Source organism: Penicillium psychrosexuale, assembly GCF_028828465.1.
Source record: "Penicillium psychrosexuale strain IBT 29551 chromosome Unknown utg000003l, whole genome shotgun sequence".
In the NCBI taxonomy this organism is placed as follows: Eukaryota; Fungi; Ascomycota; class Eurotiomycetes; order Eurotiales; family Aspergillaceae; genus Penicillium; species Penicillium psychrosexuale.
This window is the reverse complement of record NW_026643188.1, coordinates 2,735,750-2,762,960: the sequence shown is the minus strand read 5'-3', so window position 1 is coordinate 2,762,960 and position 27,211 is coordinate 2,735,750. Positions and strand designations below refer to the sequence as shown.

The 27,211-nt window shown below is 49.7% G+C and overlaps 13 protein-coding genes across 13 annotated transcripts; 7 read left to right on the top strand and 6 right to left on the bottom strand.

Annotated features, from left to right (window-relative positions):
• Nucleotides 1-379: 379 nt before the first annotated feature.
• Nucleotides 380-2,555, top strand: N7518_004971 (uncharacterized protein; the record flags this gene model as incomplete). Its single annotated transcript, XM_057185898.1, has 2 exons — nucleotides 380-1,366; nucleotides 1,425-2,555. 2 exons carry the CDS (start codon nucleotides 380-382, stop codon nucleotides 2,553-2,555), a joined length of 2,118 nt encoding a protein of 705 aa, XP_057042668.1.
• Nucleotides 2,556-3,551: 996 nt separating this feature from the next.
• On the top strand, nucleotides 3,552-4,637 carry N7518_004970 (urease accessory protein UreG; the record flags this gene model as incomplete). Its single annotated transcript, XM_057185897.1, is given in 4 exon segments — nucleotides 3,552-3,759; nucleotides 3,888-3,986; nucleotides 4,098-4,532; nucleotides 4,550-4,637. 4 exon segments carry the CDS (start codon nucleotides 3,584-3,586, stop codon nucleotides 4,635-4,637), a joined length of 798 nt encoding a protein of 265 aa, XP_057042667.1. The 5' UTR covers nucleotides 3,552-3,583.
• A 345-nt stretch (nucleotides 4,638-4,982) lies between these two features.
• On the bottom strand, nucleotides 4,983-6,636 carry N7518_004969 (WDR46/Utp7 family protein; the record flags this gene model as incomplete). Its single annotated transcript, XM_057185896.1, has 2 exons — nucleotides 4,983-5,948; nucleotides 6,007-6,636. 2 exons carry the CDS (start codon nucleotides 6,634-6,636, stop codon nucleotides 4,983-4,985), a joined length of 1,596 nt encoding a protein of 531 aa, XP_057042666.1.
• Nucleotides 6,637-6,950: 314 nt separating this feature from the next.
• On the top strand, nucleotides 6,951-9,433 carry N7518_004968 (small subunit rRNA maturation protein TSR1; the record flags this gene model as incomplete). Its single annotated transcript, XM_057185895.1, has 2 exons — nucleotides 6,951-7,059; nucleotides 7,122-9,433. 2 exons carry the CDS (start codon nucleotides 6,951-6,953, stop codon nucleotides 9,431-9,433), a joined length of 2,421 nt encoding a protein of 806 aa, XP_057042665.1.
• A 412-nt stretch (nucleotides 9,434-9,845) lies between these two features.
• Nucleotides 9,846-11,115, bottom strand: sec17 (alpha-soluble NSF attachment protein SEC17; the record flags this gene model as incomplete). Its single annotated transcript, XM_057185894.1, has 5 exons — nucleotides 9,846-10,085; nucleotides 10,140-10,314; nucleotides 10,389-10,695; nucleotides 10,749-10,896; nucleotides 10,978-11,115. The coding sequence occupies 5 exons, from the start codon at nucleotides 11,113-11,115 to the stop codon at nucleotides 9,846-9,848; spliced, it is 1,008 nt and encodes a 335-aa protein (XP_057042664.1).
• A 180-nt stretch (nucleotides 11,116-11,295) lies between these two features.
• N7518_004966 (uncharacterized protein) lies at nucleotides 11,296-11,871 on the top strand (the record flags this gene model as incomplete). The annotated part of the gene is made up of 1 exon (XM_057185893.1): nucleotides 11,296-11,871. The coding sequence occupies one exon, from the start codon at nucleotides 11,296-11,298 to the stop codon at nucleotides 11,869-11,871; it is 576 nt and encodes a 191-aa protein (XP_057042663.1).
• Nucleotides 11,872-12,111: 240 nt separating this feature from the next.
• Nucleotides 12,112-14,274, top strand: N7518_004965 (DUF726 domain protein; the record flags this gene model as incomplete). Its single annotated transcript, XM_057185892.1, has 1 exon — nucleotides 12,112-14,274. The coding sequence occupies one exon, from the start codon at nucleotides 12,112-12,114 to the stop codon at nucleotides 14,272-14,274; it is 2,163 nt and encodes a 720-aa protein (XP_057042662.1).
• A 304-nt stretch (nucleotides 14,275-14,578) lies between these two features.
• N7518_004964 (uncharacterized protein) lies at nucleotides 14,579-15,991 on the bottom strand (the record flags this gene model as incomplete). Its single annotated transcript, XM_057185891.1, has 2 exons — nucleotides 14,579-15,899; nucleotides 15,978-15,991. 2 exons carry the CDS (start codon nucleotides 15,989-15,991, stop codon nucleotides 14,579-14,581), a joined length of 1,335 nt encoding a protein of 444 aa, XP_057042661.1.
• A 133-nt stretch (nucleotides 15,992-16,124) lies between these two features.
• On the bottom strand, nucleotides 16,125-17,153 carry N7518_004963 (NAD(P)-dependent alcohol dehydrogenase; the record flags this gene model as incomplete). Its single annotated transcript, XM_057185890.1, has 1 exon — nucleotides 16,125-17,153. One exon carries the CDS (start codon nucleotides 17,151-17,153, stop codon nucleotides 16,125-16,127), a length of 1,029 nt encoding a protein of 342 aa, XP_057042660.1.
• Nucleotides 17,154-19,161: 2,008 nt separating this feature from the next.
• On the top strand, nucleotides 19,162-19,575 carry N7518_004962 (uncharacterized protein; the record flags this gene model as incomplete). The annotated part of the gene is made up of 1 exon (XM_057185889.1): nucleotides 19,162-19,575. The coding sequence occupies one exon, from the start codon at nucleotides 19,162-19,164 to the stop codon at nucleotides 19,573-19,575; it is 414 nt and encodes a 137-aa protein (XP_057042659.1).
• A 345-nt stretch (nucleotides 19,576-19,920) lies between these two features.
• On the bottom strand, nucleotides 19,921-21,006 carry N7518_004961 (aminoglycoside phosphotransferase family protein; the record flags this gene model as incomplete). Its single annotated transcript, XM_057185888.1, has 1 exon — nucleotides 19,921-21,006. One exon carries the CDS (start codon nucleotides 21,004-21,006, stop codon nucleotides 19,921-19,923), a length of 1,086 nt encoding a protein of 361 aa, XP_057042658.1.
• A 740-nt stretch (nucleotides 21,007-21,746) lies between these two features.
• N7518_004960 (uncharacterized protein) lies at nucleotides 21,747-22,054 on the bottom strand (the record flags this gene model as incomplete). Its single annotated transcript, XM_057185887.1, has 2 exons — nucleotides 21,747-21,908; nucleotides 21,977-22,054. The coding sequence occupies 2 exons, from the start codon at nucleotides 22,052-22,054 to the stop codon at nucleotides 21,747-21,749; spliced, it is 240 nt and encodes a 79-aa protein (XP_057042657.1).
• Nucleotides 22,055-26,300: 4,246 nt separating this feature from the next.
• On the top strand, nucleotides 26,301-26,951 carry N7518_004959 (uncharacterized protein; the record flags this gene model as incomplete). Its single annotated transcript, XM_057185886.1, has 1 exon — nucleotides 26,301-26,951. The coding sequence occupies one exon, from the start codon at nucleotides 26,301-26,303 to the stop codon at nucleotides 26,949-26,951; it is 651 nt and encodes a 216-aa protein (XP_057042656.1).
• Between the last annotated feature and the right edge of the window lie 260 nt (nucleotides 26,952-27,211).

Below are 27,211 nucleotides of genomic sequence, written 5' to 3'. Positions count from 1 at the left end.
ATTCAATCTTCTATTTGCTTAACGCATGGGGTGCGAGATGTAATGTTACGGAACACGCGGTCCCTGCCCTCTGCGGTGATTTCTTCCCCCCGCTACACCCGCGTCTCTTCCAGCCGTCTTTCTCGATCGCATACTTACGTCCTGATCATGCATAGTTGCGAATAATCCCCATTTATTACATCAGCACCAGCAACAGCAACAGCAACAATTAATGCGGCAACGAATGATGCTCCAGCACCAGCAGCAACAACAGCAGCAGCAACAGCAGCAGCACCAGCAACACCAGCAACAGCAGCACCAGCAGCAGCAACAACAACAGCACCAGCAGCAACAGCAGCAACAACAACAACACCAACACCAACAGGGTCTTCCCGTATCAATGCCTAATGGTACTCAAGGACTTAATGCTGCGCAAATGGCTGCAATGCAAGCGAACCCTGGAATGCGACCCGTTAATATGATGCACCTTCAGCAGCAAATGCCACATGGCCAGCCGCCAAGTCTCCAACAGCAGCAGCAATTTTTCGCTATCCAGCAGGCGCAGCAGCAGGCGCAGCAGCAGGCTCAACAGCAGGCGCAGCAGGCTCAGCAGGCTCAATATGCTCAACAACAGGCAAATAATGGACCGTCAGGCCAGCATACCCCGCAGCGTACATCAGCACAACCTCCGAATATGCACGAACAGAGTGCCACCCCACAGTCGCAGCATGGCGGGCAAGGAGGCGGCACACCGCAACCCTCTCAAATTTCTCAGCCGCCATCCACTCAACCACCACAATCGCAGGGATTGCCCCAAGGCCAGGGAACTCCTAATCCCCCACCGCAGCAATTGCCACAATCTCAACAGCCGGGTCAACAGGGCCAGGCTGGCCCGCAGCCACAGCCGCAGCCTTCTCAGAGTTCCCAGGGCCATCAGCCGGGTCCTCAGAATCAGCAGATGATGGCCCAGGAGGCTCAGATGAAGGCACAGCAGCACCAGAATGCTCTTATGATGCAGCAACAACAACAGCAGCAGCAAAGGAAGAATAACGCAATATTGACCATTCATGCCTATGCCGAACATTTGGGAAACTTCCAATCCCGCAATGAAGCACAGGATCTTCTATATTGGCAATCGTTTGTCGAGCGGTTCTACTCCCCTGTAGGTGTCTTGAGGCAGGGTGTTTGGAACAACACGATTGGATCTAAACAATTCGAAATTGCGACACCCGCACTGGCACGTTATTATTTGACCCAATTCACTAGCGGAATTAGTCAAATTCAGATGGTGGTGGAAGGTGCTCGCGAGCGGGAATCTCACAATGGAGGGCATTACGTTGAAGCTCCAAAATGTTCATTCATTTATTGGTTCAAGAATGAGTGCCAGGTACATCTCCTGTCGCATGGTCATTGTCTTTTCAGCTTGCTAATATCTATCGCTTTAGCTTTTCACCAACGGCACGCTGCGCGCGCACTTCGATATGCACAACAAGCTTGAGATGCTCGATGTTAATGTCGTCAGCCACAACGAGTTCATTCCACGGTCGTTGTTGTTGGCCATGGAGGCGGATTCCCAAAAGCAAAGTCCGAAGGTCACAAAGAACTCAAAACGTGCCCAGCCTAAGCAAACGCCGTCATTGGTGCCAGATTCAAAAGTGACTGCCAACGGCGTGCCTACTCCAGTCATGGGATTCATGGAAGTAGCTGAAACCATTTCTGCGATGCAAATGTTGTTCCAGTTTTCTCAGGCAAATCCGCAGTTATCACCTCCTGACGCTTTACGGAATCTTGTCAGCACCCTCCAATCACAAAATCCCAATCCCGGCTTTGTATCGACTCCCATGCCCATGAACCAGGGCATGAACCCAGGCATGAATCCAGGCATGAATCCAGGCATGAATCCAGGCATGAACCCAGGCATGAATCCAGGAATGAATCCAGGCATGAATCCGGGCATGAACCAGGGCATGAACCAGAACATGAATCCGGGTATGAATCCAGGCATGAATCCAGGCATGAATCCAGGCATGAATCCGGGTATGAGTCCGGGTATGAATCCAGGCATGAACCCAGGCATGAATCCGGCGATGCACCCAGGCATGAGTCCGGGCATAAATCACGCGATGCACCCGGGCATGAGTCCGGGCATGAATCACGCGATGCACCCAGGCATGAATCCCGGTATGAATCCCGGTATGAACCCAGGCATGCAACCCATGCAAAATGTTCGGGGACATAGCATGGGCGCTCCATCACAGTTCGCCTCGCCTGCCATGGCTCATCTTGGTCTCCCCGGGCAGCAAGGCTCGCCTCATCTGACTGGTTCAGCACATCCGAGCCCAGCCCAAAGCAACCTTGCCGGTCCCCCCGGAATGCAACCACCAATGCATCCGTCCCCAGCCGGCGTGAACAACAGTCCAAATGTAGGTGGCAACAAACGCCGCCGGGCGAGCACCGTCAAAATGGAATCCGAGGACGGTGGTGGAGTCGAAGCTAACGGTGCTCCGCAGCAGGGCTCAGCGAAAGTAAAGGCTAGCCCTCGGGTGCCGAAGCGACAAAAGGGTGCCGCCGCCTAATCATGTTGGGAGTTTGCTTTGCTTTCCCTTGCGTTCATTTTCCTCGCCGTCTCAGGCGGTACGGGACCGGCGTACGACTGGATACCTGGGCGACATGCGCCCGCTCTTGTTTGTTTACTCCTCATCTAGGTCTTTCATCTACCTGAAAGATCTATCTTGCTTTTTGGCACATGACGACTCAATTCACAATCGACGGGATTTAATCAGTGCTTGAGGCCCCTCCCATCTTCCTTCGCTTGGAAGTAGCGTCAGGCCTCATCGATCCTGCTCAACTCCGACCTAATGTACTCTATCTTCCTTTCAGCGTTTCCTTGTTGGCTCGGGATTATTTCCTGGCCTTGCATGTTTTCTATCTCTTTACTGTTCGGGTTTCATTTTCATCCTTTTGCCATCAATGTCTGGGATTTAACGACTTTTGCCCATTACTCGCTTTTTCCTTGGCAGTCTGTTCATTTTCTTCTTCTTGTGAACAGGCAGAACTATTGATATCCGTGTTTGGCGAATGATAGGCGTCCGGCTCTTACGTTTCATTGGGAACTACGTCTGCGTGCATAGGGGTGTTCTATGGTCCATTTGGCTTGACATCTCTTCCCCCTCGGGGCTTATACTCTCTCTGCCGCTGCTTGACGAATCCATAAATACATGCTTTTCAATCTTCATTGATGCATCGTAGTTTGTATACTTGAAGGTATATTGAAGTATGGGCTCTATTTATGCAGTCAGTCCTCCATCATTACTTGTTGAAATGTCTCCCTCGCGGACATCTTTGCATATTTCTTAAATATTCCAACAAGCATAAATCCCCAAATGGAAATTTACAGAAGAGTATCCCTCTATTGAAATACAAACCGAGCGGCGAACTTGGCAAACCCCGGCATCGGCGAATCGATGATATCGAAGGCTCGGCATTTTATCATATCAGTTCCCCACACCCTTCCAAAGGATAGAACTGCCCCTCATCTTGGCTTTTCTCCAAACAATCCTGAACTGACTTGGTATTAACATCTATCAACCTTGGAAGCTTAACAATGGCACACTCTCACTCCCACGACGCCGGCATTGACCACTCCCACGATGACCCCTTCAACGGCCACGGCCATGCACACGATATCCTCGATGGCCCAGGCTCCTACGTCAACCGCGAGATGCCCCTGATCGAAGGCCGAGACTGGAAGGATCGTGCCTTCACTATTGGTATCGGTGGGTATGTTGCCATTCCCTATCCTGCAATCAACCTCTATTTCGCCCGCTTTATGCCAATGCGTATCCATGCAAATCACCACATCTATATGCATAGCCAGTGACTAACACGTGAGTCTTGGATCTAAATAGACCCGTAGGATCCGGCAAGACAGCCCTGATGCTAGCGCTATCTCGCGCCCTTCGAGACGAGTATAATATCGCCGCAGTGACGAACGATATCTTCACAAGGTACGAGAGAATACCCTAACCCCACCTACCAACCCCACACCCACACCTGAAACAACAAGACTCATACCTACCATGCCTCACCAACATTAACCACCCTACCCCAAAAAACAGAGAAGACGCCGAATTCCTAACCCGCCACAAAGCCCTGGCGCCGTCACGCATCCGCGCCATCGAAACAGGCGGGTGCCCGCACGCCGCGGTGCGCGAAGACATCAGCGCGAACCTGCTCGCGCTGCAGAAACTACAGAAGCAGTTCACGACGGACCTGTTGCTGATCGAGTCCGGGGGTGACAACCTGGCTGCGAACTACTCGCGCGAGCTGGCGGATTTCATCATCTACGTGATTGACGTTGCGGGTGGTGATAAGGTGCCTCGTAAGGGTGGACCGGGAATCACGGGGTCTGATCTGCTTGTTGTGAACAAGATTGATCTTGCTGAAGCTGTTGGAGCAGATCTTGCTGTCATGGAGAGAGATGCGGCGAAGATGAGGGAGGGGGACCGACGGTGTTTGCGGTCGTTAAGCATGGGAAGGGGATGGATCATATTGTTAATTTGATTATTAGTGCTTGGAAGGGCAGTGGAGCTTATGAGGTTAGTTTGCAGAGGTGGAAGGATGGGGCTGTTAGGGGGTCTGGGAGTCTTGATGAGTAGATGTTCTATTTAGACTGGTAGGTTTAGGTCCGGTAACTTGTGATTTTGGATATATAGCCTTGAAAACTTGAAACGGGGAATACGAAGTGGAATTGGAAGTTTAAAATAGTTATGAAGTTCAATATATTCAATGTGTTGAAAATAGATGGTACACACATTTAACTGCTTTTTCCGTCCGAATACAAACATATTCCCCGAGAACGCCTGGAATGCAGCTGTCGCCAAATCTCCAATATGTCACAGAAGCCGCGTGTGGGCTGGGTATCTGGGTGGTTTTGGGCAGAGGGGGATGTTCCTCTACTGCTCCACAAGATGTCACACAAGCAAGAAACAAACTCAGTGATCTTATTTGGCGAACCGGGACAGAGCCGGCCCAAGATCCTGACGCTCTTGCTTGAGCTTGTCCTTTGTGCGAGCAGCATACTCCTTGCGCAACGTCTCGGCCTTGACGCGCTTCTCGTCGATGACGTTCTTGCCCCCCTTCTTGCGGAGGTACTTGCGTAGAGCACTGTTGCGGCCACGACCCCGGTTCTTGATCTTCTCCATGTGATCTTCGGGCTTGTGGTCCGGGTTGCGCTGCTCCTGATACTTCTTGTCGTTGACGGTATCGAGCTTTCCAATGATGTTGGGATCGAGCGAGATCATATCCGGCTGCAGCTTGGTGAGCAGCGCGTGGACCTCCTGCTCCTGGCGCTGTCGCACGTTCTCGTAAGGGTTGGCTTCGAGCGAGTCGAAGTTTGGCTCACCGGCGCCGGGGACGAGGACGCTGGCGAATCCTTGGTCGTGTCCTACGCCAAGAATATCTTCGTATGGGCACCAGCGCACGTTCTCGATGCGCTGCCCGTCTCCGCCCCACGCCATGTATGGGCTCTGCACTTTGCCTTGGTCGGCTTGCGCGGCGTCGAAAAGACCACGCCATACGCTCATTTGGGTGCCCCAGCCCACTGCGGTCAGGCCGCGGTCACTGATAGCCACAGATGCGCCGGGTTGGTAGCATGAGTATGAATGCACCTCGCGGTACATGCGGATATCCCACACATTCATTTTTTGGTCCTGACCTGTAGATACCATGTAATGGCCTGTGCGATCCATTGCCAGTGACCGGACAGGTCCCTGATGCACGAGTGCCTTTACGAGAGGGGTTTGAGAGTTAGGTGACCAAAGGGTCACGGCTCCATTTTGGTGTCCGACATGGAGGATGGCATTCCATGGGTTCTGTGCGAGAGCGGTGGGTTTACCCAACCGCGTGGGTAGCTCAGCGACGGTCTGGCCGGTTGAGGTATCTGTGTATTTGAGGTGGCCGCTCATTTGCTATACAAAGGTCTGATTAGCGGGGAATCTATGGAATCAGAGAATCGAGAATACTCACAGCGCTTGCAAGAAGGAAATGATATGGCAGGAATTCCAGGAAGAGAGGTTCTAGGTGCTTGCTCAGACAGTGAATCTCAGTTCCCTGGTGGTCGTAGATATAAGTGTGCTTCTTCTGCGCCACAGCGAAGAACTGGTTGTTATGCAGCCAGCGGGCATCCCGCACAGTCTCGTTCAACTGTAACTCGCAGCCCAATTTGCCCTCGCGCCAATCCATTGTCGCAACATGTCCCTTCCGCCCTGCCAACAGCAGGTCACGTCCGTTCCGAGAGTAGTCCATGCGGTAGGGGCCCATATCGGGAAGCTTCAATTCGAATCCCTTCTTTGCTGTCTCGATTCCGACGCTGTCCCGAATCTCATCTTGGCGAACTTTGTATGTCCGCTCAAGTTCACCTTCTGGTTCGAGGAATCCTTCCGTGTGCTCGAGCAAAATCTCTGCATCCTTGGCTTGAAGAATAGCCTCCTTGTGCTTGAATTCCTGTCTCTTGAGATTTGCGCGCAGCTTCTTGTCCCGCGCACTCTTCGCATTAACGCCTTTGCCTCGTCCGTAGGTTTGCTCGGCTGCTGCGAGTCTCATTTTGGCTTCATGATCGCCCTTGGCGACAGCCATGTTGGAGGCTGAGTCGGCCATTTTCTGGCAATTTCTCGAGTTCGTTTGCGAAAGAACCGAGGAAGATCAGAGGGCGGACGAAAAGCGTAGCTTCAAGAAAAAAAGTGTTTTGCCCAGAATTTCGCCAAGATTTGCGCTCACCGCTCGCTTATCCTCCACTGGCGAATTTTGATTTCTTATCGTTACCTCTTTCTTTTTTTTCTAGAGGCACTTTCGTTTTTATTTCTGTGTATTTGCCAGTTATAAATAGCTCTGACTGGATATTTGCCGAGTTACCTCTGACTCGCTTCAATCTGGAATCCCTCCCTTTCCGATTCAAAGGCTCCAACGCCAATATGGCGCCTGCCCAGACGGTGCACCACCACCGCTCCACCACCAAGGTTTCCCACAAGCCCTACAAAACTAAGCATGCCTCCAAAAGCGCCTTGAAGGATCAGGCCAAAGGTATGATTTTAAAATGTCCAAGTATGGTAAATAATGCAAATTTAACGCTTATACTATTACAGGCAAAATCGAAGGTGATGAGCGGGGCGGTCGTAGGACACCCCACCAACAACTTAAGACGAAACTCGATCGCCGTAACACCGCCCGCCAAAGACAGGCGTTGAAGCACCAGGAAAGATCCCAAGCTACCAGCGTCTTCGCCGGCCAGAATGGTGCTCCACGTCATGTCGCAATTGTGCCGTTGTCCGCCGATGTTGACGCCGCCGCTGCTATTGCTTCTATCAATGAGAGCGTCGATGTCTTGACTGATGTCTCGCCCGATGGGCCTACCCGTGTGCGCATCGATCGATTCCGTCAAAGCGTACAGTACGTTCCTGCCAAGTATGACTTGATGAGCGCTCTGGATGTGTGCCGTATGGCCGACTTTGTCATCTTGGTCATGTCGTCTGAAGTTGAGGTTGATGAGGAGGGCGAGATGCTGTTGCGCTCGATTCAAGGCCAGGGTATCTCAAATGTGTTGGCTGTCGTGCAAGGTCTCGACAAGATTGAACCCCCTAAGAAGCGCCCCCAGGTGGCTACTACATTGAAGTCTTTCATTAACCACTTCTTTCCCTCTATTGAGAAGGTTATGTCTCTCGACTCGAGACAGGAATCTTCTAATGCCATCCGATCTATCTGCACTGCTACTCCCAAGGGTATCCGCTGGCGGGACGATCGCAGCTGGATGTTTGTCGAGAATGTTCAGTGGCCAGAGTCCAACCAGGAAGTGGTAGACGACGTCGTCATCACCGGAGTTGTTCGTGGAAGGGGCTTGAAGGCAGACCGGATCGTTCATGTCCCTGGATGGGGCGATTTCCAGATTGATTCCATCACAGCTGCGCCGCTTACAACTACCAAGCCTAAGCGGGATGACGCAATGGCTGTTGACGCGGATGAGACCACACAAATTCTGGATACTCCGACTGAGGATCAGGACGATATGGCTACTATCGCTCCCGAAGAAATTGAAATGGTGGATGACGACATGGTTTCCATGGCTGAGACAGAAAAGAAGGGTGTTCTGCTGGATGACTATCATTACTTCTCGGATGACGACTCGCACATTCCCGCGGTACCTAAGAAGTTGCCCATGGGTACCTCAAATTATCAGTCTGCTTGGTATCTCGATGACGTCTCAGACTCCGGATCCGACATGGAGGATGAGGATGAGCCCATGGAGATGGATACTGCTGGAGCACCCGAAGATGGCGTGTTCCCAGACCACCAGGATGCCATGACTGAGGGCGGTGGTACTGAATACCCGCAATCGGAGATGTTCCTTGACCCCTCTCCAGAGGACGAAGCCCAGGAATTGGCCGACTATCGTGCCAGCCGCAAGACCGAGGCCGAAGAGGACTTGGAGTTCCCCGATGAAATTGAATTGCACCCCAACGCGCTTGCCAGAGAACGCCTGGCCCGATTCCGAGGATTGAAGAACCTCAAGCTCAGCCACTGGGAAACATCCGAGGATCGTCCCTACGAGCCCGAGGATTGGCGCCGACTGTTGCAGTTTGCTGATGTCAAGGGCTCCAAGAACCGCATCATTCGAGAGGCTTTGGCCGGCGGCGTTAACCCTGGTGTCCGCGTGGATATTCACCTTCGCGCAGTTCCTTCCATTTTGCGCAACAGCCCCAAGCCTATTTCTCTCTTCTCTCTGCTCCGCCATGAGCACAAGCAGACTGTGGTCAACGTTAGCATGACCCTGAACTCCAGCGTGGAGAAGCCCCTCAAGGCTAAGGAGCAGCTCGTCGTCCAGTGCGGAGCCCGCCGCATGGTCGTCAACCCCATCTTCTCCTCGGCTGATAACACGCCGAACAACGTTCACAAGTACGACCGATACTTGCACCCTGGCCGCAGTGCCATCGCATCCTGGATTGGACCCATGACTTGGGGTTCAGTTCCTATTCTCGTCTTCAAACAGAAGAAATCCGAGCAGGAGGACGCTGACGACGAGATGGAGACCGCTGATTCCAAGGAGGAGCCGATTGCCCTGGACCAACTCGAACTGATCGGTACCGGTACTGTTGTCGCACCCGATCAGAAGCGCGTGGTTGCCAAGCGTGCCATCCTCACTGGTCACCCCTACAAGATCCACAAGAAGGTCGTTACCATCCGCTACATGTTCTTCAACGCCGAGGATATCCAGTGGTTCAAGGCACTCCAGTTGTGGACCCGCCGTGGCCGCAGTGGATACTTCAAGGAGAGCCTGGGTACACACGGATACTTCAAGGCTACCTTCGATGCCAAGATCAACCCACAAGACTCCGTGGGTGTCAGTTTATACAAGCGCGTGTTCCCTCGCAAATCCAAGGCTTTGGATGCCATTACTGCGTAAGCTGTTGATTTCAATAGCACTGGGGAGGTGGATGATATGATACCATTTGACTGAACTGATTATATGATGAGGGCAGCTCTGCTGATTCTGAAGGAAGCATGAGACACCCCAAAAAAGTACATATAGAACTGAGGCATCTTAGAATGATGAATTACGAATCTTCTACACTTGCATTCCGCGCTCAACAGTAGTATCCGAATGTCCAGAATCAAGGATTCGAGATTTGATATTTCTAGGTGACAATAAGGCCAGATAAAAAAAACACTATAACCAATGAGGGTAGCATCGATCTGTTTTCACTTTCAGACCAGAAATTTCCAAGATAAACAAACGAAGGAAGAAGCCAAAAACTGAAGAGTCAATATTCTCTAGACATCACGCGCGGGGAATCACCGAAGAAATCAATCGTCATTTACGAGAAGTCCTCCTCAGCTTCCTCAATGTTATTCTTGATCCTCAGAAGGAGGGTTGTCTTCCACTTGTCCAGTTTGCTGAGCTGGTCAAACTGGAAGAGCTTGTCGGCGAAGCCTTCCTGGTCACCATTCTCGACAGCCTGGGTCAAGTCCACGAGTAGCTGGTGCTCTCTTGTCGAACTAAAGGAAGGATCGAGTTCTCGGTATGATTCCAAAGCACGGTTAGTCTCAACAAGATCCTAGAAATAATTAATACTCTGTTTCCCTATAAGAATAAGATGGAAACAACGTACTTTTGTGGCAAGGTGGCAGATGCCTGCCTTCAAAAGATAATCCTTCACAGACCACTTCATCAGGTGGTTGTTAATAGAGCTCCGGGCGATGCGTTCGTAGTTGGTGATGGCTTTGTAATAGTCACTTTCCAGGGCAGACAGGTCCGCCACCTTGAGGTAGTGCTTGTTTGCGAGGCTGCATTGTAGTATATGTTAGCCGAGTTACTTCCCCGAATCCACAGATATCAAAAAAGATCATGGGATACATACGCTTCAGCATTATCACCCTCGAACCAATCGGCAGCCTTCTCGTACGCCTCTAGCGCCTTCTTCATATCTCCAAGTTCCACCTCATACAGTTCAGCCAGGTATTGCTGTTGCGTTGCTGCGCGGCGCAGGTTTCCTCGTAGTACGTAGTGCTGGATGGCACTGGAAAGTACACGGGCAGCATCCTCGGGGTCTGTCTTGCGGTAGACCTTGAACGCTTCCTGGAGGTTATTTGCAGCGTCGTCGGGTTCGTTGAGGCTCTGAGTTTGGATGGAGGCAGCTTTCTCAAAAGCCAGACCGGCCTCCTTGTCTGTTTTAGAACGCAGGTCAGTCATCTAGCTAACCCTTGGCAAGTCAACGAACTAGTTAGGCCGCGGGGTATCTCACTCATTTTCTGTACTCGGAACGCATTTGCAGCCTGGGTATACAGATCTGCAGCGCTCTCATATTTCTCTCCTCTTCCTCCAAACCAACCGAAGCCGCTAGAGGCACCGGACAGCGCTTTATCGGCCTATTCCATCGCAACAAGCGAGGTCTAGTCAGCTATGCGGACTATCGTCATTGCCCATGCAAGGTGGGGAGGAATGCTTACTTTTTGGAGCAGGACACGGGGATCTTGAGTCATCTTGAGTGTATGTGTCTGTTTTCCCTGCAATAGGCAGTAGTCCGCAGATATTCGATGTGAAGTTGGAGTGTCGTGGTCAAATGAGGTTGTTATCGATGAGAGCATCGATCGGCGGGCCCGTGGAGGCGGTGTCACTTATTTCTCGATATCCGCCTAAGCTCCCTGGTGCTAACCTACGACTACTTTTACACTGTGCTGTTCAGATTAGACTGTGCTTCTATCTCACTCGTCTGCTTTCTCTATATTCTTCCCACGGCAGAATTTCCCATCCTCAGAGACTCTACAATGACCTCTCTTCGCACTGCTGCTCGGCTATCCAAGTCGCTACGCCCCGGTCCTCCCCGACTCAACACGACCTTCTGTCGCTTCTACTCTTCCAAAAAGTGCCACAGTGCAGACATCGAGTTCTTACTTGGTGCGCCGAACTGGTCTGTCAGATCACTCCTCCCGAATCCCGCTTCAAAACCGCCACCGTCAATCACGCCGAAACAACTCCATCATCTGCTGCGCATCTCGGCTCTTCCCCAGCCTGCCAGCCAAGAAGAAGAACAGTCTATGCTTGATACACTCGAGTCTCAAATTCATTTTGTGAAGGAGATCCAACTTGTTGATACTACCGGCGTCGCGCCGCTGGCTAGAATTCGCGACGAAAGTCCTGCTGCTATGGAAGAGGAAACCATTGGAATCGAAAGGCTCAAGGAGGCCCTAGCTAAGGAAAAGGTGTCCGGACGACGGAGAAAAATCCAGCGTGTCCCAGGTGAAAAAAACAATCATCCGGATGGAACCGCTTGGGATGGGAATGCGCTCGGGTCCGCGACAAAGACAAAGGGGAAATTTTTTGTCGTTGAAATCGGCAATTGAGTTACTCCCTCGACTTTCTACGGCATTGAATATACAGAAGGCATAAATATTCCGCATGAAGCAAAGCAGAGTGATATCAACTCAACATGGTCAGGTGTTTCTGCCTCAGGCCATTGGCGGAGTAAGCACCCGTGACTATCGGGGGCCATGACAACATCGCCCCCTCTCCAACAACATCGGTTTCTGCCTGTTTACTCCTCGAAAAGTCGTCAACTCCTTTTTCACCTCTATTCAGCGCCAATGTTCAAAAATTTCAAAGAAAAACATGGAGGATTCTTTGAATCTAAGCAATCCAATGCTTCGGAAAGCGATCGCGGTCAAGATCTATCATCGATCTTGGATCGGTCGCAGCGTGCTGACTTAACTGTCCTCGTCTCTGAGGTAGCTGAGTCAATGCGGGTTCGAATTCTAGAGCTTTATGAGCATACAAATACAAAGGATAATTCCCCCAATCACTCCAGTCCACGCCCATCTCCGGGGGCGGACCGCGATGAAGACACGCCACACTTGCCCTCAAGCCCACAAGACAAGGACGCGTCAGGAAACACTGGAAGTCCGCGGCAGGGATCTACTAGCAAACAGCCAAGTCCCCGGCCAAAGATCCGTGCGCTCTCCACTTTTGAGGATTGGAGGGATTCTGTCCTTTTGCGTGTTGGCGCGGTCGTCAATAAAGATGATGATGATCAGGAAAAAAAGGCAGGCGAAGACCTGCAGAACGCCGCCAACTCTGATGATCTTCCACTGGACGAGGATAAAGATAGAGTGGCCAAGTTACAAGAAATATACCACCCCGTGGAAACACCTTTGGCAAAACTCCCAAAAGCAACAAGACTGCTTATTCTTCACTCGCTTCTCCTTTTAATGCTCAGCCTAGAGCACTACAGTGCTTACTCAAGAGTCTTGATGTTGAACGTCACATCCAGTCTGAACATAGATATCAACATACTCAATCAAGACGAAGTCACTGTCGCTCGCGGATTGCTGCAGACAGCTTTGGCGCTCTCGGCAGATCAAGATACCAAGGAGCAACCAAAGAAAAATGATGACATGAGAAAATGGAAAGTGGGCCTTGCATCTGTGGCTGGAGCTGCTTTGATTGGCCTCACTGGCGGACTCGCAGCTCCATTGGTAGCGGCGGGCCTGGGAACTGTTATGGGCGGATTGGGCCTTGGCGCTACCGCTGCTGCTGGGCTTCTAGGTACTTTGGCCGGAAGTAGCGTCGTTGTTGGTGGCCTTTTTGGCGCTTACGGTGGACGTATGACTGGTCGCATGATGGAAAAGTACGCACGTGAAGTGGACGACTTTGCCTTCATACCGATACGAGGAGAACCCCGCCGGAATGTGAAAGAGAAGGAGTCTGCTAAACAAGATCATCGTTTACGGGTTACCATTGGTGTTACCGGTTGGGTCAAGGAAGAGTCGAACTTCGTGATCCCATGGCGGGTGATTGGTGCCGACTCTGAAGTGTTCGGTCTTCGCTGGGAGATGGAGCCTTTGATGAACCTGGGTAACGCGATATCAGCTCTTGTGACTAGCGCTGCTTGGTCGGTTGCCGGACGTGAGGTTTTGGCTCGTACTTTCTTCCACACGATCATGAGCGCGGTAATGCTTCCCCTAGGCCTCATGAAAGTTGCTGGCATCGTCGACAACCCGTTCAGCGTGGCTAAAGCCCGCGCCGATAAAGCGGGCGAGGTTTTCGCTGATGCCCTGATCAACAGAGCCCAGGGAGAACGACCCGTGACTTTGATGGGGTATTCTCTAGGGTCTCGGCTGATTTTCTCCTGCCTCAAAAGCCTAGAAAGGAGAGACGCGTATGGCCTGGTCGAATCGGTCATTTTGATGGGGTCACCTACCCCTTCAAACGCGGAGGACTGGCAAAAGATTCGCAGTGTTGTAAGCGGACGTGTTGTGAACGTGTTCTCTGAAAATGACTCTGTACTCGCTTTCCTCTACCGAACAAGCAGCTTTCAACTCGGTGTAGCGGGATTGCAGCCAGTTGAAGGTGTTCCAGGTGTTGAGAACCTCAACGTAAGCGAACTGATCAGTGGCCACCTGCGGTATCAGTTTCTGCTTGGCAGAATTCTTACCCTTATCGGGCTTCAGGACCTTGATCCCAGTGAGATTGAACGCGAAGAAGCTGCTCTTGCCCATGAGGATAAGCGACAGGAGAAGGAGCGGTTAGAGAATGAGCGCAAGGCTGGTGTTAAAGACCGGGAATCATCTGCTGCTCGTGAGGCCCTGAACAGCCAGGAGGGCTTTGGGGAAGATGCACGGTTGCAGAAGAAGGTCGAGGCGCAGACTCAGGAGAACATGATGACCCACCGGATTGAAATGATTGATATGGACGACGATGATTATTCGGCGCCTTTGAAAGAAGATCCCTTGAAGCATTCTGCTTTGTAGATGAGGACTTGGGGTTTATAATACAGTCGAGCACATCTGTCAAATATACCTCTGATACAATGTATAAGTTGTCACTTGTCAACTATTGCCGTAAGAATGGGCTGAGCCTTTGATATTCTGTCTCAACTATAGAATAAACAACTTGTAGTGACAACATGATCTGTTAGTTTCCTTAGCTAGTTTCCCTCGCACCATAAACCAGATTCCAATATTCCAACCAACAATGACTGTCCAGTTCGAACTGAACCAAAGATCACACGCATGCTGTTACCTTCGATACCGATAAATCCAACCTTGAAAGCCTTCAATGGCCCCACAAGCTCAAACGGTGTATAAATTCACAACTGGATTCATCAGCTCCATTTTCTTCCGCCCGTCGTTGACCTATCCAATCCGTATAGGCATGGAATTTCCGAAACTGGGACTTCTGGGACCAGAACCTCGTAAGCCAGGTTTGGATATGGCTGAGCTCCGAAACGCCATCTGGGAAATAATACGACCACAATTCCGAGTCCCATGTCGTATATATTCTTGCATCGTCAAAAATCCTAAGTCCATCACACAAATTTGCTCTCATCGCATACATGAAATGGTGTAATAGAATAAGAACGATGTATCTCTGATTCGATCGATGGAGCCAAGGATCCGTGTTCATAATAACCCAAGGACAGGTAGATAATTGGTCTCGCATTCGTGTCTCATACGGCGATTCCCAGCTTGTCCCATCTTCGAACCAGTTTTTGTATCGTTCAAGACGAAGGAAGCTGGCTGTTCTGCCTGGTAGTTCATCCAGGCAGGTTTCTAAGAACATGTCGGTATCGGTGAGTGCGTTTCCAATTTGGCGGACGGCTGTGTCCTTGGTGATAGCGAGAAGCCTCTCTAATCGGCGCTCGATCCCTTTTTGATCGAATAGAGACACGAGGGACTGGAATAGGTCTTTGAAATGACGGTCTGACATTGCGGGCACATTTGTTTCTGGATCTTGGACCCATAGCCCTAGACGAAGGAAGGGTAACATGGCAAGGTCGTGGTCAGGACGGAATTTGGGTCCGGACTGGATTGACTCCTGCAGGCCCCCCATCTCATAAAATTGATCTCTGTATATTCCCCAGTGAGTCGGTGGGTCTTCTGCGCACCACGGTCCATTCGTTGCCAGCTCTATAGTCGGCCGAGCCACGGGGATCAGAAGATCGACTAGCAAGTTGAGTTTCTGCCAAAGCAACACCATTTGACCCGGGTCTGATGGATCTGGGCAACTGATATGTACCGTCATCTTCGTTTTTGGATGGGGGAAGTTCTGGAAATGCCTTTTGGCGTCCGCTTTACTACTGAATGCCCACTCAACGTCCACAACTCTGGATTTCAATTGCATGACCATCCAATTTTCTTCGTTATATATTGGGCTGATAAAGATGTGCTGCTCAGAGTTTCTGAATATATGGGATGAGATCTCATTGTAGAGATATCGGCTAGTGCAAAGAATGGATCGAGGTTTGTCTTTATGCAGGCCATCCTTGAGTGGTTGTTCGCGGAGGGACGAGAAGAGATGGTCCCATATTATCAGGCGGATTTCAATGGGAATGCAACCGAATATACCCAGAAAAGGAAATAATAGATATTGCATACTGAACAAAAGAAAGCCGTTGAACTTGATGATTTTGAGTATTAGCGAGAAGAGGGAAACCCCATTTCATCTCACTCACATAGCCAGATACATCGTCAAGTTTACGTCGGAGCTTGCTACTATGCCTTTCTCAGATGTGATGATTTCCCGATTTGGCGCGGAGAAATTGTCTCGTCAAACCCTAAAAAGACCACTTCGACTCGCAATATTTGTATTCGATCTCAACTCATGGTTTGGCCACATGCACAATAATCTTTCCTCTAGCACGGGAGGAGCGAAGCTTCTCGAATGCCTTAACAGCATCCTCAAACTCGTAGGTAGAATCCAGCTGAATTTTGACAGCTCCCTTCTGCACCCATTCCCCGACCTTCACAAGATCTTCACGGGTATTCGTAAAGAAGAAGATAACATATTTCCTCTTTCCACCACCCAAGAAACCAGGCCAAATCAACCTATCAACAAAAGTCGCCACGCCCGACGCGCCAACCTGCACAAATGTCTTCCCAGCCGCCAAGAAGTGATGCGACTCGCGATACATCGGCGCAGGGTATCCAATATGATCAACAATATGATCAAATACAACACCACGACCGCGCAGCGTAGCAACCAAGTCCTCCTCAACTGAGTAATCAATAACCTCATCAGCGCCCAGCCCACGACAAAACTCCACATTCTTCGTCGAGCAAGTAGTGGTAACATGGCATCCCATCTCCTTAGCAATTTGAATCGCGAAAATTCCACATCCTCCAGAGCCTCCGTTGATAAAAACCTTATCGCCGGCACTGACATACTCAGCAAGGGACTGGTACGCTGTCTGTCCCGCAATACCGATGGACGCCGCATGATCAACCTCCACGCCCTCTGGCACGGGCGCAAGCAGACTTGCAGATGCCACTAGGTACTCACCCAGTGAGCCGAATTGGGCAGGCTTACTGAGGCAGCCGAACACGAGCTGGCCCGGTGAAAACTCGGTCGCGCCATCGCCGGCGACCACCACGCGCCCGCAGAAGTCCATTCCCGGTGAGGCTGGTGTGCCGATCACGAATTTTTGTGCTACTAGTCCTACTAATCCCATCTCGGGGACTTTGTAGTCGGCTGGATTCAGGGAGGCCGAGAGGACTTTGACTAGGACATTGTTGCCGTGGACGGTTGGTGGTGCGCGTGCTGAGGCGTCGAAATAGAGGTTCTTTTCAAGACCGTTGGCTGTGCTGGAGTAGAGCCAGGCTTTCATCTCTGAGGGTTGGGTAGATGTCATTTTGGGTTTGAGATGTATGTATGGTTCTTTTGATGTGATCGCAGTTGAGACTCGAGAGATGGTGCCACTTTTGCGGAGGTTAAGTGATGACCTCACCCGCACATCCCCTTTGCATATTAGCGTCGGGAGGTAAACTCATGAATTTGAATACTTGAATGTTTCATGCTACTTGGATGGATTTATGTAAACTCATAATATCTATTCTCATCTTCTCTCCAAAGTCAACACTAGTGCCACGTCGCAATATCGCTGGATAACTGAATAGTCCCATTAGCAACAGAACAGAGGATCGGTTCCAAACATTTACATAACATTAGCCATCCACAGTCCGCAAGGAAAAGTCCTCACCAGTCTCCAGATCAACAAGCCGATGGTTACATCTTAGACGACTATTTCCGTAAATGGTATTATCGGCCTTGGTATAAATATCCACCTACCCTGATCGCCCTCAACAGCCCGGCCGGGCTAGCTCAATCGGTAGAGCGTAAGACTCTTAATCTTAAGGCTGCGGGTTCGACCCCCGCGTTCGGCTATTCCTAAAAACCAAACCTGAGATTTCTTTTTTTAATCTTGTTTTTACCTCGTTGCTCAGGCTGAGGTGGTATTTATGCGAGAAGGGTCCATGGATGCATCATACATGGCTCCCGAACTACATATATAATAGTCAATATGCAATGAACTGTATCTAGTTAGTGGTAATCCATAGGAATACATCGTAGTTATAAGACATCAACTTCTCCCATCTACAACATGAATACACTCATACATTTCCCATACTAAATGACGCTGTCCCTACTAACACACTAGCACCCAATAGAACCGAGTCCATGGTCGTCTCGGTATAACACTGACCGTCAATATTCATACCAGTCGAATCATATAGCAGTTATTGTTTCCAAAGGAGACGTCACCAGAGGCGTGTGGCTAGACAGTTTCAAGCCTACGTTGTTGACGTACCACTTCATAATTTCAGTTAGCAAAAGAATCCTCAGCCTAGATGCTTTGATTTTGTCTGACACACATTACATTAGTTCCACCAGCATTGTATCCTTTCGGTACATATCAGGGCCAGTATTTTCTACTTGGGGTCTCTTTCGACTGGATAGCGACGAGTGCTAGACCGAGATTGGCAGGTTGAAGAAACTTGAGGCAAGGATTCCATTTTCGAAGACCGAATCACCCCCCGTGCTTGCATTATAAATAATCTTTGACAAATCTGGCATTTCATAGCTATTTGTGTTGCCATGCAACTGGTATGCCTACACAATATCTTCCAGAATGGCACCGCCCCAGGCCTCGACATTAGAGGTTTGATGGCTTCCTCCAGTGAGGGCCTTGGAAGGCGTGGGGGCCCGAGTAGATACGCCATGCCATGGATGTGTCGTTCCCACAGGGACCGGGTATCAGGGGATTGGAAGGTTGGGGTATCGGGGGTTGCGCCCAAGCCGCCGAAATTAACTGCCCGCAAAGAATCTTTTCTTCCTGATCAGCACTTTGGGCATAAGTCAAAGCATTGAGCCGTTTGAAGTCATAGTTTGAAGAGCGTCAATTGAAGTATTGTCACTCGCTCTACCAAAGAGTGAGGTGATGTATCACGCATGCCTAGGCCGAAATAAGTACCAAAAGTGGAGAAAATGCTGTTCTGGGTGCTCAGTGCATGTTTATGGCTGTGTTTGGTTATAAAAAGTCCAAGGGCAAACCTGGGAAGGAAGATATCACTGGCTCTTTCATAGGCGCTAAAGTGGTGATGGAACGACGCTAGCCATCAAGCATGAACCGAACACTCCTTGCCTATGAATTACCGCGCGCGCAACACAGTTTCAGCCCATTTCTTTTCTTAGGATACGTATCCGTATGGGACTTTTGGCCGGAGAGCCGTCCTGTCTATTAAATAGCTAATAACTTTCGCATTCCCTTTCCCTTTCATCGTTCATAATCCTTTTCATCCTTCAGAACATAAGCAACGCAAACTTCCAAACTCCAAAGCAAGATCCGGCCCTTCATCAAAATGTCAATCAAGGTTTTTATTCTTGTCTACAGTGGTGATCCACTCGACTACACCAAGTTTCGCCATACGGCTTTACACTTCGAATTTCCGAATGGGTCTACATGTGCGATGCATATAGTAGGCTCACCTGGAATTTTCAGATTCCAGCCAAAGGACGATTACAACCCAGAACAAAGTCGACAACTTGTTTGCAGAATTCCGGTGGCGCATCTGCAAGACTGGATCACCGAAGACACTGTCAGAGGTCTCATTACAAGAACCCCAGTGAAGAATGGGGAAATGGATTGGAATTGCCAAAATTGGGTGGGTGATGCCCTTGCCAGGATGGTGAGCAGTGGGTATTTGACTGCGGCTCAGCGAGCATCAGCCATTGATTTGATGACCGATGCATGCCTGGAAGCGCAGGATGAGTAACTTGTGGACCAATCGTGTTGTCGGTGAGTGATCACATTGGAGCAGACAACAGGAATATTTGCTAACATACCAATTCTAGTCCATATGAACAACACTAGTGCCTATTGCGACGGACGGATGGATGGATGGATGGTGGATGGTGGATAGTGGATGGTGGATGGTGGATGGTGGATAGATGATGGATGAATGATGGATGGAAGGAAGTAGGCGTATCTGCAAAATATCCCTGAAGGCTTCCTTGGATATTCGAGATTGAAGTGATGATTTCTTTATAAACTGCTTGTTCACCCTCAGCCTAGCTGGGTTCGTAGTTACATGAATAATATTCACAGCGTAGCTTATCAACTAGTGACTTAACATGCGAGATAAGAAATTCATGCCTATGTATTCTCTCTCAAATTTGGGAGGAAGAATAATGGCCATATATTCTGGCCAGTCATACATCGGTCTCAGGTGCCGAAGTGCCAGGTAATATTCCCAGTATGCCGGATACCAGCCAGCATATTCCCAGTCAATAATACCTGTCACCCGGCCGTCTTCAACAAGAATATTCCGCGGGGCAAAATCAGAATGAGTAAAGACAATCTCATGGTTATCCATCAGCGCGAATTTGGCATAATGTCGTAGCACATCTGGCGCTATATCGACTATATCTCCTAGAATGAATTCGTTGAATTCCTGCTCGGTATCAAATGGTCCTCCTTCGATGCATGAAATATTTCTCGAGATAGCTTTGCCGCGACCAACAGCCCCGATATAGTCACCTTTCAGTTCGCGAAGTTGGTTCATGTAGGAGCGCAGCTCTTTGGCAATGGAGAGCTTCTGACTGGAGTCCAAAGTCTTCCATGCTTCATCAAGTCGCTTGCCAGGAATGTAGTCCATCACGAGAGCGACGACTTTGCCGTCTTTCCAGCGAATATCGTGCACCTTAGGTACAGGGATCGTTGTATTTGCAGCAATGAAACGAAGTGCTTCCCCTTCCTGAGGGCGGAGGTGGCCCGACTTCACAACGAGGTTATCACCGAGTCGGACAACCGTACGACCGCACAATGAGTGAAGTACCGTCCCTTCTTGGTCGTTGGTTGCTTCTTGGACGTCCATTGCTTCTGGGGTGTTCGTTGATTCTTCGACATCTGTTGTTTCTTGAACGTCCGCTGGTTCTTGGTCGTTCATCCCTCCTTGGACATTCGTTGCTGCTTGGACGTCCGTTGTTTCTTGGGCATCCGTTGCTTCTTGGACGCTCATCCCTTCTTGGACATTCGTTGTTGCTTGGACGTCTGTTGTTTCTTGGACGTGCGTTGTTTCTTGGCTGTTCACCCTTTCTTGGCTCTCCGTCCCTTGATGGATTTCCGTTTCTTGTTGGTCGCTCGTTGTGTTTATGTTGAAGGCTTCTTGGCCGTTCGTGGCTTCGCGGTCACTCGTTGTGTTCATGTTGAAGGGCAGGTTATTGCGTCTTCCGATGCATATCAAGAATTCAGTATAGACAGCTACTTTATGCAGGTGGTAAAGGTAGAAAACTCCAGAAGGCAGGTAAAAACTCGGCCACGTCAACAAGTGGAGAGGGTATGGACAAGTGGAGTCGATTCCAACCTTGAGATTAAAGGCTGCCGCGGTTGCCCAGCGGCTAGAAGCCAACTTTCATTGGCTCCTGAGGGAAGCCCACGAGTTCGAGATAACCATGAGTCAGCACTCACGTGACTGCTCTCGTATGTCCGATCCTTAGTTCAAGCTTGAGATTGGCAGCCTCGGTGCGCTCAATATTCTATACTTTACACAAAGGTTGTTTTACATATTATAGCTGAAAGCTTGGATATGAAGGGAACACCCCTTTAGAATAACTAGCTACTAGGCTAATAATAAGTCACAAGGATCAGACAGGTGCCGCGATCCATGGTGAAAAGTTGAAACATCCAATCAAGCTCAAACGACCTCCTTCCCGGCCAGAAATGTGAAATATGTAGCAGTCTACCATATGGCCAAGGGAGATTGGAGCGAATGTACCGGATAAAGGTCCGGGGAAGGGCCTGGAGAAGGCCCAGAGCAAAGCGGCTAGTAGCCGTCTAATAATGAGGCCACGGTTGGTAAGCGAGGCATTGCACTCCCTTTGGGAGGTTTCTCAGGAAAAGCGCGAACACAAGAAAAAAGGAAAGAAAGGAACCAAGAACTTTATCCTATCTTTGTATCTTTGACGGTTTGTCCAGCTCAGTCGTGAATTCAGTATCTGAGCCTTGTCGCCATCGTTTTCGCTGCTGCTGAGGTTGGGCGGAGGAACATGCGGCGGTCTCGAAAATCTCGTAGAGGACGGACACAATTTCGGCCTTGCTCTTTTCCATCTGTATCGTCGAGTTACGAACTGTATAATCTATTAGTGACATTCTAGTATGTCTCGTAGGTTTCATACTTCGCTGTTAGCGCGGATTTGGATAAAATCCCAGCGGAAACTATCGGTGACAATGCCATAGACGGAAGTGTCCTGCATTTCCGCCGTTTTCCTTGCGTGATGGACTCATTCCTATTTATGTCAGCAGATGCGTATATTCATGCTAGTAAGGTGTAACTCAAGGTCATTACCCATGTATGCTAGACATTGGAACATGCCTTCGTTTAGAGACCCAGTCTTTTGGTTTCAACCATTATGGTTTCTGGGGATCCAAACCAAATGGAGTAATCCACCACGCCGGAAAGTAGATATTCCAAAAAGCAATCGTAGTATTTCCGACGGTTCTAGATCAGGGACTACCTTGGTCGGTAGTTTGACCTCATCCTCTTTAAATTTGGGATTTGGGCTCGGACGAAGTTTGTGATTGCTCTCGTGTCCTCGATCATTTCCCTATCCCCGATGAAGCGTGCCTTTTTCATGTGGAGGATGTGAAACCTTTCCGCTGGCTTCTCTAGAAATCGCCCGTAATCGTAGGTTTGGAAGGTTGCAAGAGATGACTAGCTAGGGAGTAAATAAATGTTGCGAAAGGATACAATGGATGCTAGACTGTAGAATATTAGATGGAAGAAGAAGAGAAGAAAGTAAGCGTAGTTCAGGTATACGCACGATGGGATGGAAGATGGACGATGTTGAATGTGATGCGAATGAGGAGAAGGGGGAGAAGGTGGAGGATAGGGAGAAGTGAGAGAAGTGAAAGAAGAAAGGTGTAGGTAGCTCAATATATGCTATGAAGTCACATGGTATTCAAATCCTAAAAAGGGAAAGTGCGAACCGTTATGCTTTGCTCCCATCGCGAAATTCCAAGGTTTTATTTTCACTCATATCCTTATTGGACTTAGCTCAAATGACCAAGAAAGAAGAGAGAGCACTGTCCCCAAAGTTCTACCGCGTAGTTCGGATCCTGATATCTCGCCGACGAGATGGTGGAGAAACGTGAGAAAAACCGGACATCCCAAGCCATCTCGGCTTATTTGATCACTCTTTAAAGAATCGTACATGCTAATCAATTTTATTGGTATAGAACGACTTCGAGTTAGTCACCGGATGAGAGGGTGTATGCAATAGGTGTTTTGTTTCTATTCGAGCCGTTCGCAGACAAGACTAACTTTCCAATCTTTGAAGCCTTTAGGTCATGTAGCCCCTGCCTATTTGATGTAGTCGTAGATTTCATAGATAGCTCCTTCTTTCCCTAAGCACTGAGATATTTTCGGACTACTTCTTAGTGCAGATGTGTTCTATGAACTGCTAAATGGTACGGTCTTGGAACAGTACCGCCTGTAAAGGAAGTGTACCATCTGTACTTGTAAATAAACCAAACATCCATATTAATACTTACAGCTGTTATGAAAAGACGTAGGGGGTCGATCATTAGGACTTCTCGACGTTGGTAGGCCGTTGGTAGAATGATCAATCTTGGTAGAATTTGGTAACGTATCAAAGGGAAGCACGTATAGCACCCCCGCTGTACTCAACGCACATTAACATGCAGACTGGCGTTCATGGTCAGACATCCAAGGCTGTAGTTTGCACGGTGGATAGTGTGCCCTCCCTAGCAGCGATGTGATTGGCAAAAAGGCAACTCGTAGCTTTCAATCAAGGCTACCGCGGCAGACGAAAGAGGGGAAGCGAAGAAAAAGAATTCCGTAGAAGATTCAACATGTCAACCATTTCAAATGAGGACAAAGCGATACTCAAGGCAGACGACCCGATTGAGGGGTAGCGAGCCTATCCCACTGTTGCAATTAGCCTGGGTGGCAAATGTCGTCGGTATGTTTCTCTCAATTCGGGATGTTGTAGGCTGCCATGCTAGGGTGGTATACTTGGAGCTGATATACTCCTCGCCCTATCTCCGAAGTCGTAGACAGTTAACATAGTGGGTCTAGATCAATTCTGTTTAGGAATCATGTGGAATTGGATTTAGGGGCACGATTAAAAACCGGCCCGATGATGCAGCCACTACATGTAGCGATATATATCAGCAATGTTATTTTCTTGCAGCTTTTTCTTGGCAACGTAGGATTCTTAATGACGAATCATAGGAAACATGGCGTGGTTATTTCAAAGGTGAAGTCAATGCCTACATAGACTTTCCAATGATACATCATGCATGTCTAGCCGGAGAAAAACCCTTTATCAGCACAAGGCGTTCTCTGCCTTGCGCTCGGGCCTAGTTAAGCCACAAATGACGGCCGGGATTTTACCTTGCTAGTCAGACTCGGTGAAGAATTTTCGTCCTGCATGAATACTTGTGACCTGACAAGTACAGTCGCTTGTTCAGCGCAGGATATCCACTATGCAGGCAAAATACAAAACATACGTTGTAGGCAGTTCTCAAGCTACCGGGCCGGACCCACTAGTGGGCCCAAATGGCTACAACGGCCAATCAGCTTCATGTATGGGCGGAGGAGGCTCAAACAGAAAATTTTTATCAGCGAAAAAAAAGAAATCTCAGGTTTGGTTTGTAGGAATAGCCGAACGCGGGGGTCGAACCCGCAGCCTTAAGATTAAGAGTCTTACGCTCTACCGATTGAGCTAGCCCGGCTGGGCTGTTGAATAAGGCTGCAATAGTACAACCGATATTGGCACGGCGGTAGGGTTAGCTCGGGCCCATGATTTGGTCGGCGGTTAGTATGGGAACATGAATCTCGAGGGTACTGTCGGGTACATGTTGACACGAGGGACGTCTCATGATGGTCCATGAATAGACGGCCGATCTGTGGATAGACAGCCCGTTGGCGCTTGGTGAAACAGAGTAAGGAAAAATAACAATCTCTTTGAGGTGGTCGCGCAATCGGAGGCTCGGGCCCCTTGGTATCAACAACGTGGCTTATGATGCCTAGGGAGGGGAAAAGAGAATGCATCGAAGAAATGGTAGCCTGGCGCGCGCGCCAAGCGACGTGAATGGAGACATAGAAACATATCGAAAACAAGGTTGTGATCGAATAGAAACTCTTGGCTTGAACGCCGGTGGCGTAGCGATAGGGATACATTGTGAGGAAGCAGTTTCCGTAAAAGAAGACATCAGTGGCTGGTGTATCGAATCACAGATCAGAGATTGTGAAGTTAGTGGCCGAGGCTGAGCAGTCATCCTACATTGGGGATAGACTGGAAAAAGCACTGGATGGGAGCTGTTGTATATCTTTCGGCTTGCAGCTGAGAGGGGTAATTGAGGCTGGTGTGAATCCCCGAATATTGGGGTCCAAAATTAAGAATCCGAGTCCGAGCACTATTCTTAGATAGTTTGAAACACTCCAGTATCTCCAAAAACGGAACAAGAGAACAATGCTCAAAGTCCCATTGAAGTGGTTTAGGGAGTTCCAGATTTGTCTCGGTAGACGCTCATCGCAATGCGGCGGTTGCGGGAGCCTATGAGCGTGGGGAATGAGTGGGCGGGAACACTGCGATGAAACACCTCCTTCCGAATGTACTGGCTCTGGTTGAATCTTGAGATTCTATTTCGGAGTGTCAACCTTGGACGTTCAAAGGGTTGCAAATGACGCGAACTCGAGGCCTGTTCTCAGAGGAGGGGAGGGGAACAGGGGGGCACGAGACCCTTGTCATTACGCAGAAAAACGAGAAACATGAGCCACACGATTTTCGGTGAATGACTTGCGTAATAAAACTCTCAAGTAAGATGATTGATGTCATGGGGATCAGGCTATACAAATAAATCAAGCCTTAGAAATAGTGTCGGGGACTGAAAGGGAAATAGTGTAGGTTGTGGTGAAGTTAACTGTGAATTGGGAGGATCAGGCCCAATCAAGCAAATGACAAACACAAAGCACAGCCTCAGCCAGTACGGACAATACAGAGAAGACGTATTACAAGAATAATACCTGCATTTCCCGTCTGTTTAGCGTGAATGGGCCAAGTACCACGAAGGTATCGCAGATCTCAGGCCCCACCAGCAGACACCAGACCCTCCAGGCGCCAGGACGCCATCTATAGACTCTGCATGATACTCATTTAGTATATAATGACCGGGGCCCCCTGCCTTTTACTCTAGAATATCTTCCTCAATATACATCCATTGATACATTGGCATACATTGACATACATTTGAACATTTTACATTCCAATCCATTGCCTTGGAGTTCACATCTGATCATCTCTATACGGTGATCATCTACCGCTTTCGCGTGACCCTCATAAATCAGTCACCGTGTCGCCCTTCCGCTCGACCTCGTATACCGTTGATCGCTCGACTCATTTGACTTCCACGGAGAAATCTCCTCCCCGTTCTAGTCTGAAACGACGCCTATTTGGACTACGCCGCACCAAGACAATGCCTGCCCCAATCGAGATAACAGATCCTCTGGCGCTTGTGCGTGAGCTCCATGCCGATGAGAGGCTGGTGGTCCAGGACTTTGAGAACCACGCCAGCCGGTGCCGCAACTGCGCTCACGCCGTCCAGACATACAAGGATGGTGGCGCACTCTGCGAGTCAGGCAACACTCGCGCCCGCACTCTTCGCAACTACATCTTCAGCCAAAGCGGAAAGCACTTCTCTACTGTTGACTTTGAGAGTGGCAAGTCAATCCGGGTGAGGCTGCCCGCAGATGCCTTCGCTGCCTGCGAGCTTCTCACAGCCCTCGAGCAAGGCTTGCGTATCCGCGAGAAGCCCATTGTCGTTCAGGAACCAGTCGAAACCACCCAGTCCACGAGCTATGACCGGACCTACACCGTCACAGCTCGCAAGGTCAGCAGCAAGCAGACTCGTCCTCGTTCCATGTCCCCCGAGACTTACCAGCTCGTCGAGAGGGCCCCTCGCCTTTCTCGTTCCCCTACTTCCATCATGTACCGCTCGCCCGGCGGATCTCCCAGCCGCCCATCCTCTAGCCGTGGGTCATTGTACGGCGCTGACCGACAAGAGCGTGTGGAGCGCCACTACGAGACTCCTCGGTGGTACGTTGACGGCTCCCCCAAGCACCGTTGAACATATACCTGTCTGTACCTGGAAAGGTATTCCGACTCTGTTTTCTGATTACGATTATACACAACCCCCAACCCAATCGCTTTGAAGAAACCCCAATTCACTCTCGATGGGCATTGATTGCCCACACCCATTTGACCGCGAGACGGTCTTGACCGGTATTGTGCAACTAGCACATTACAGGCATACACATACCCCCAACCCCAACCCCAACCCCAACCCCCCATACCCTAGTCTTTGATAGTCTGGATTGATAGGGCCTG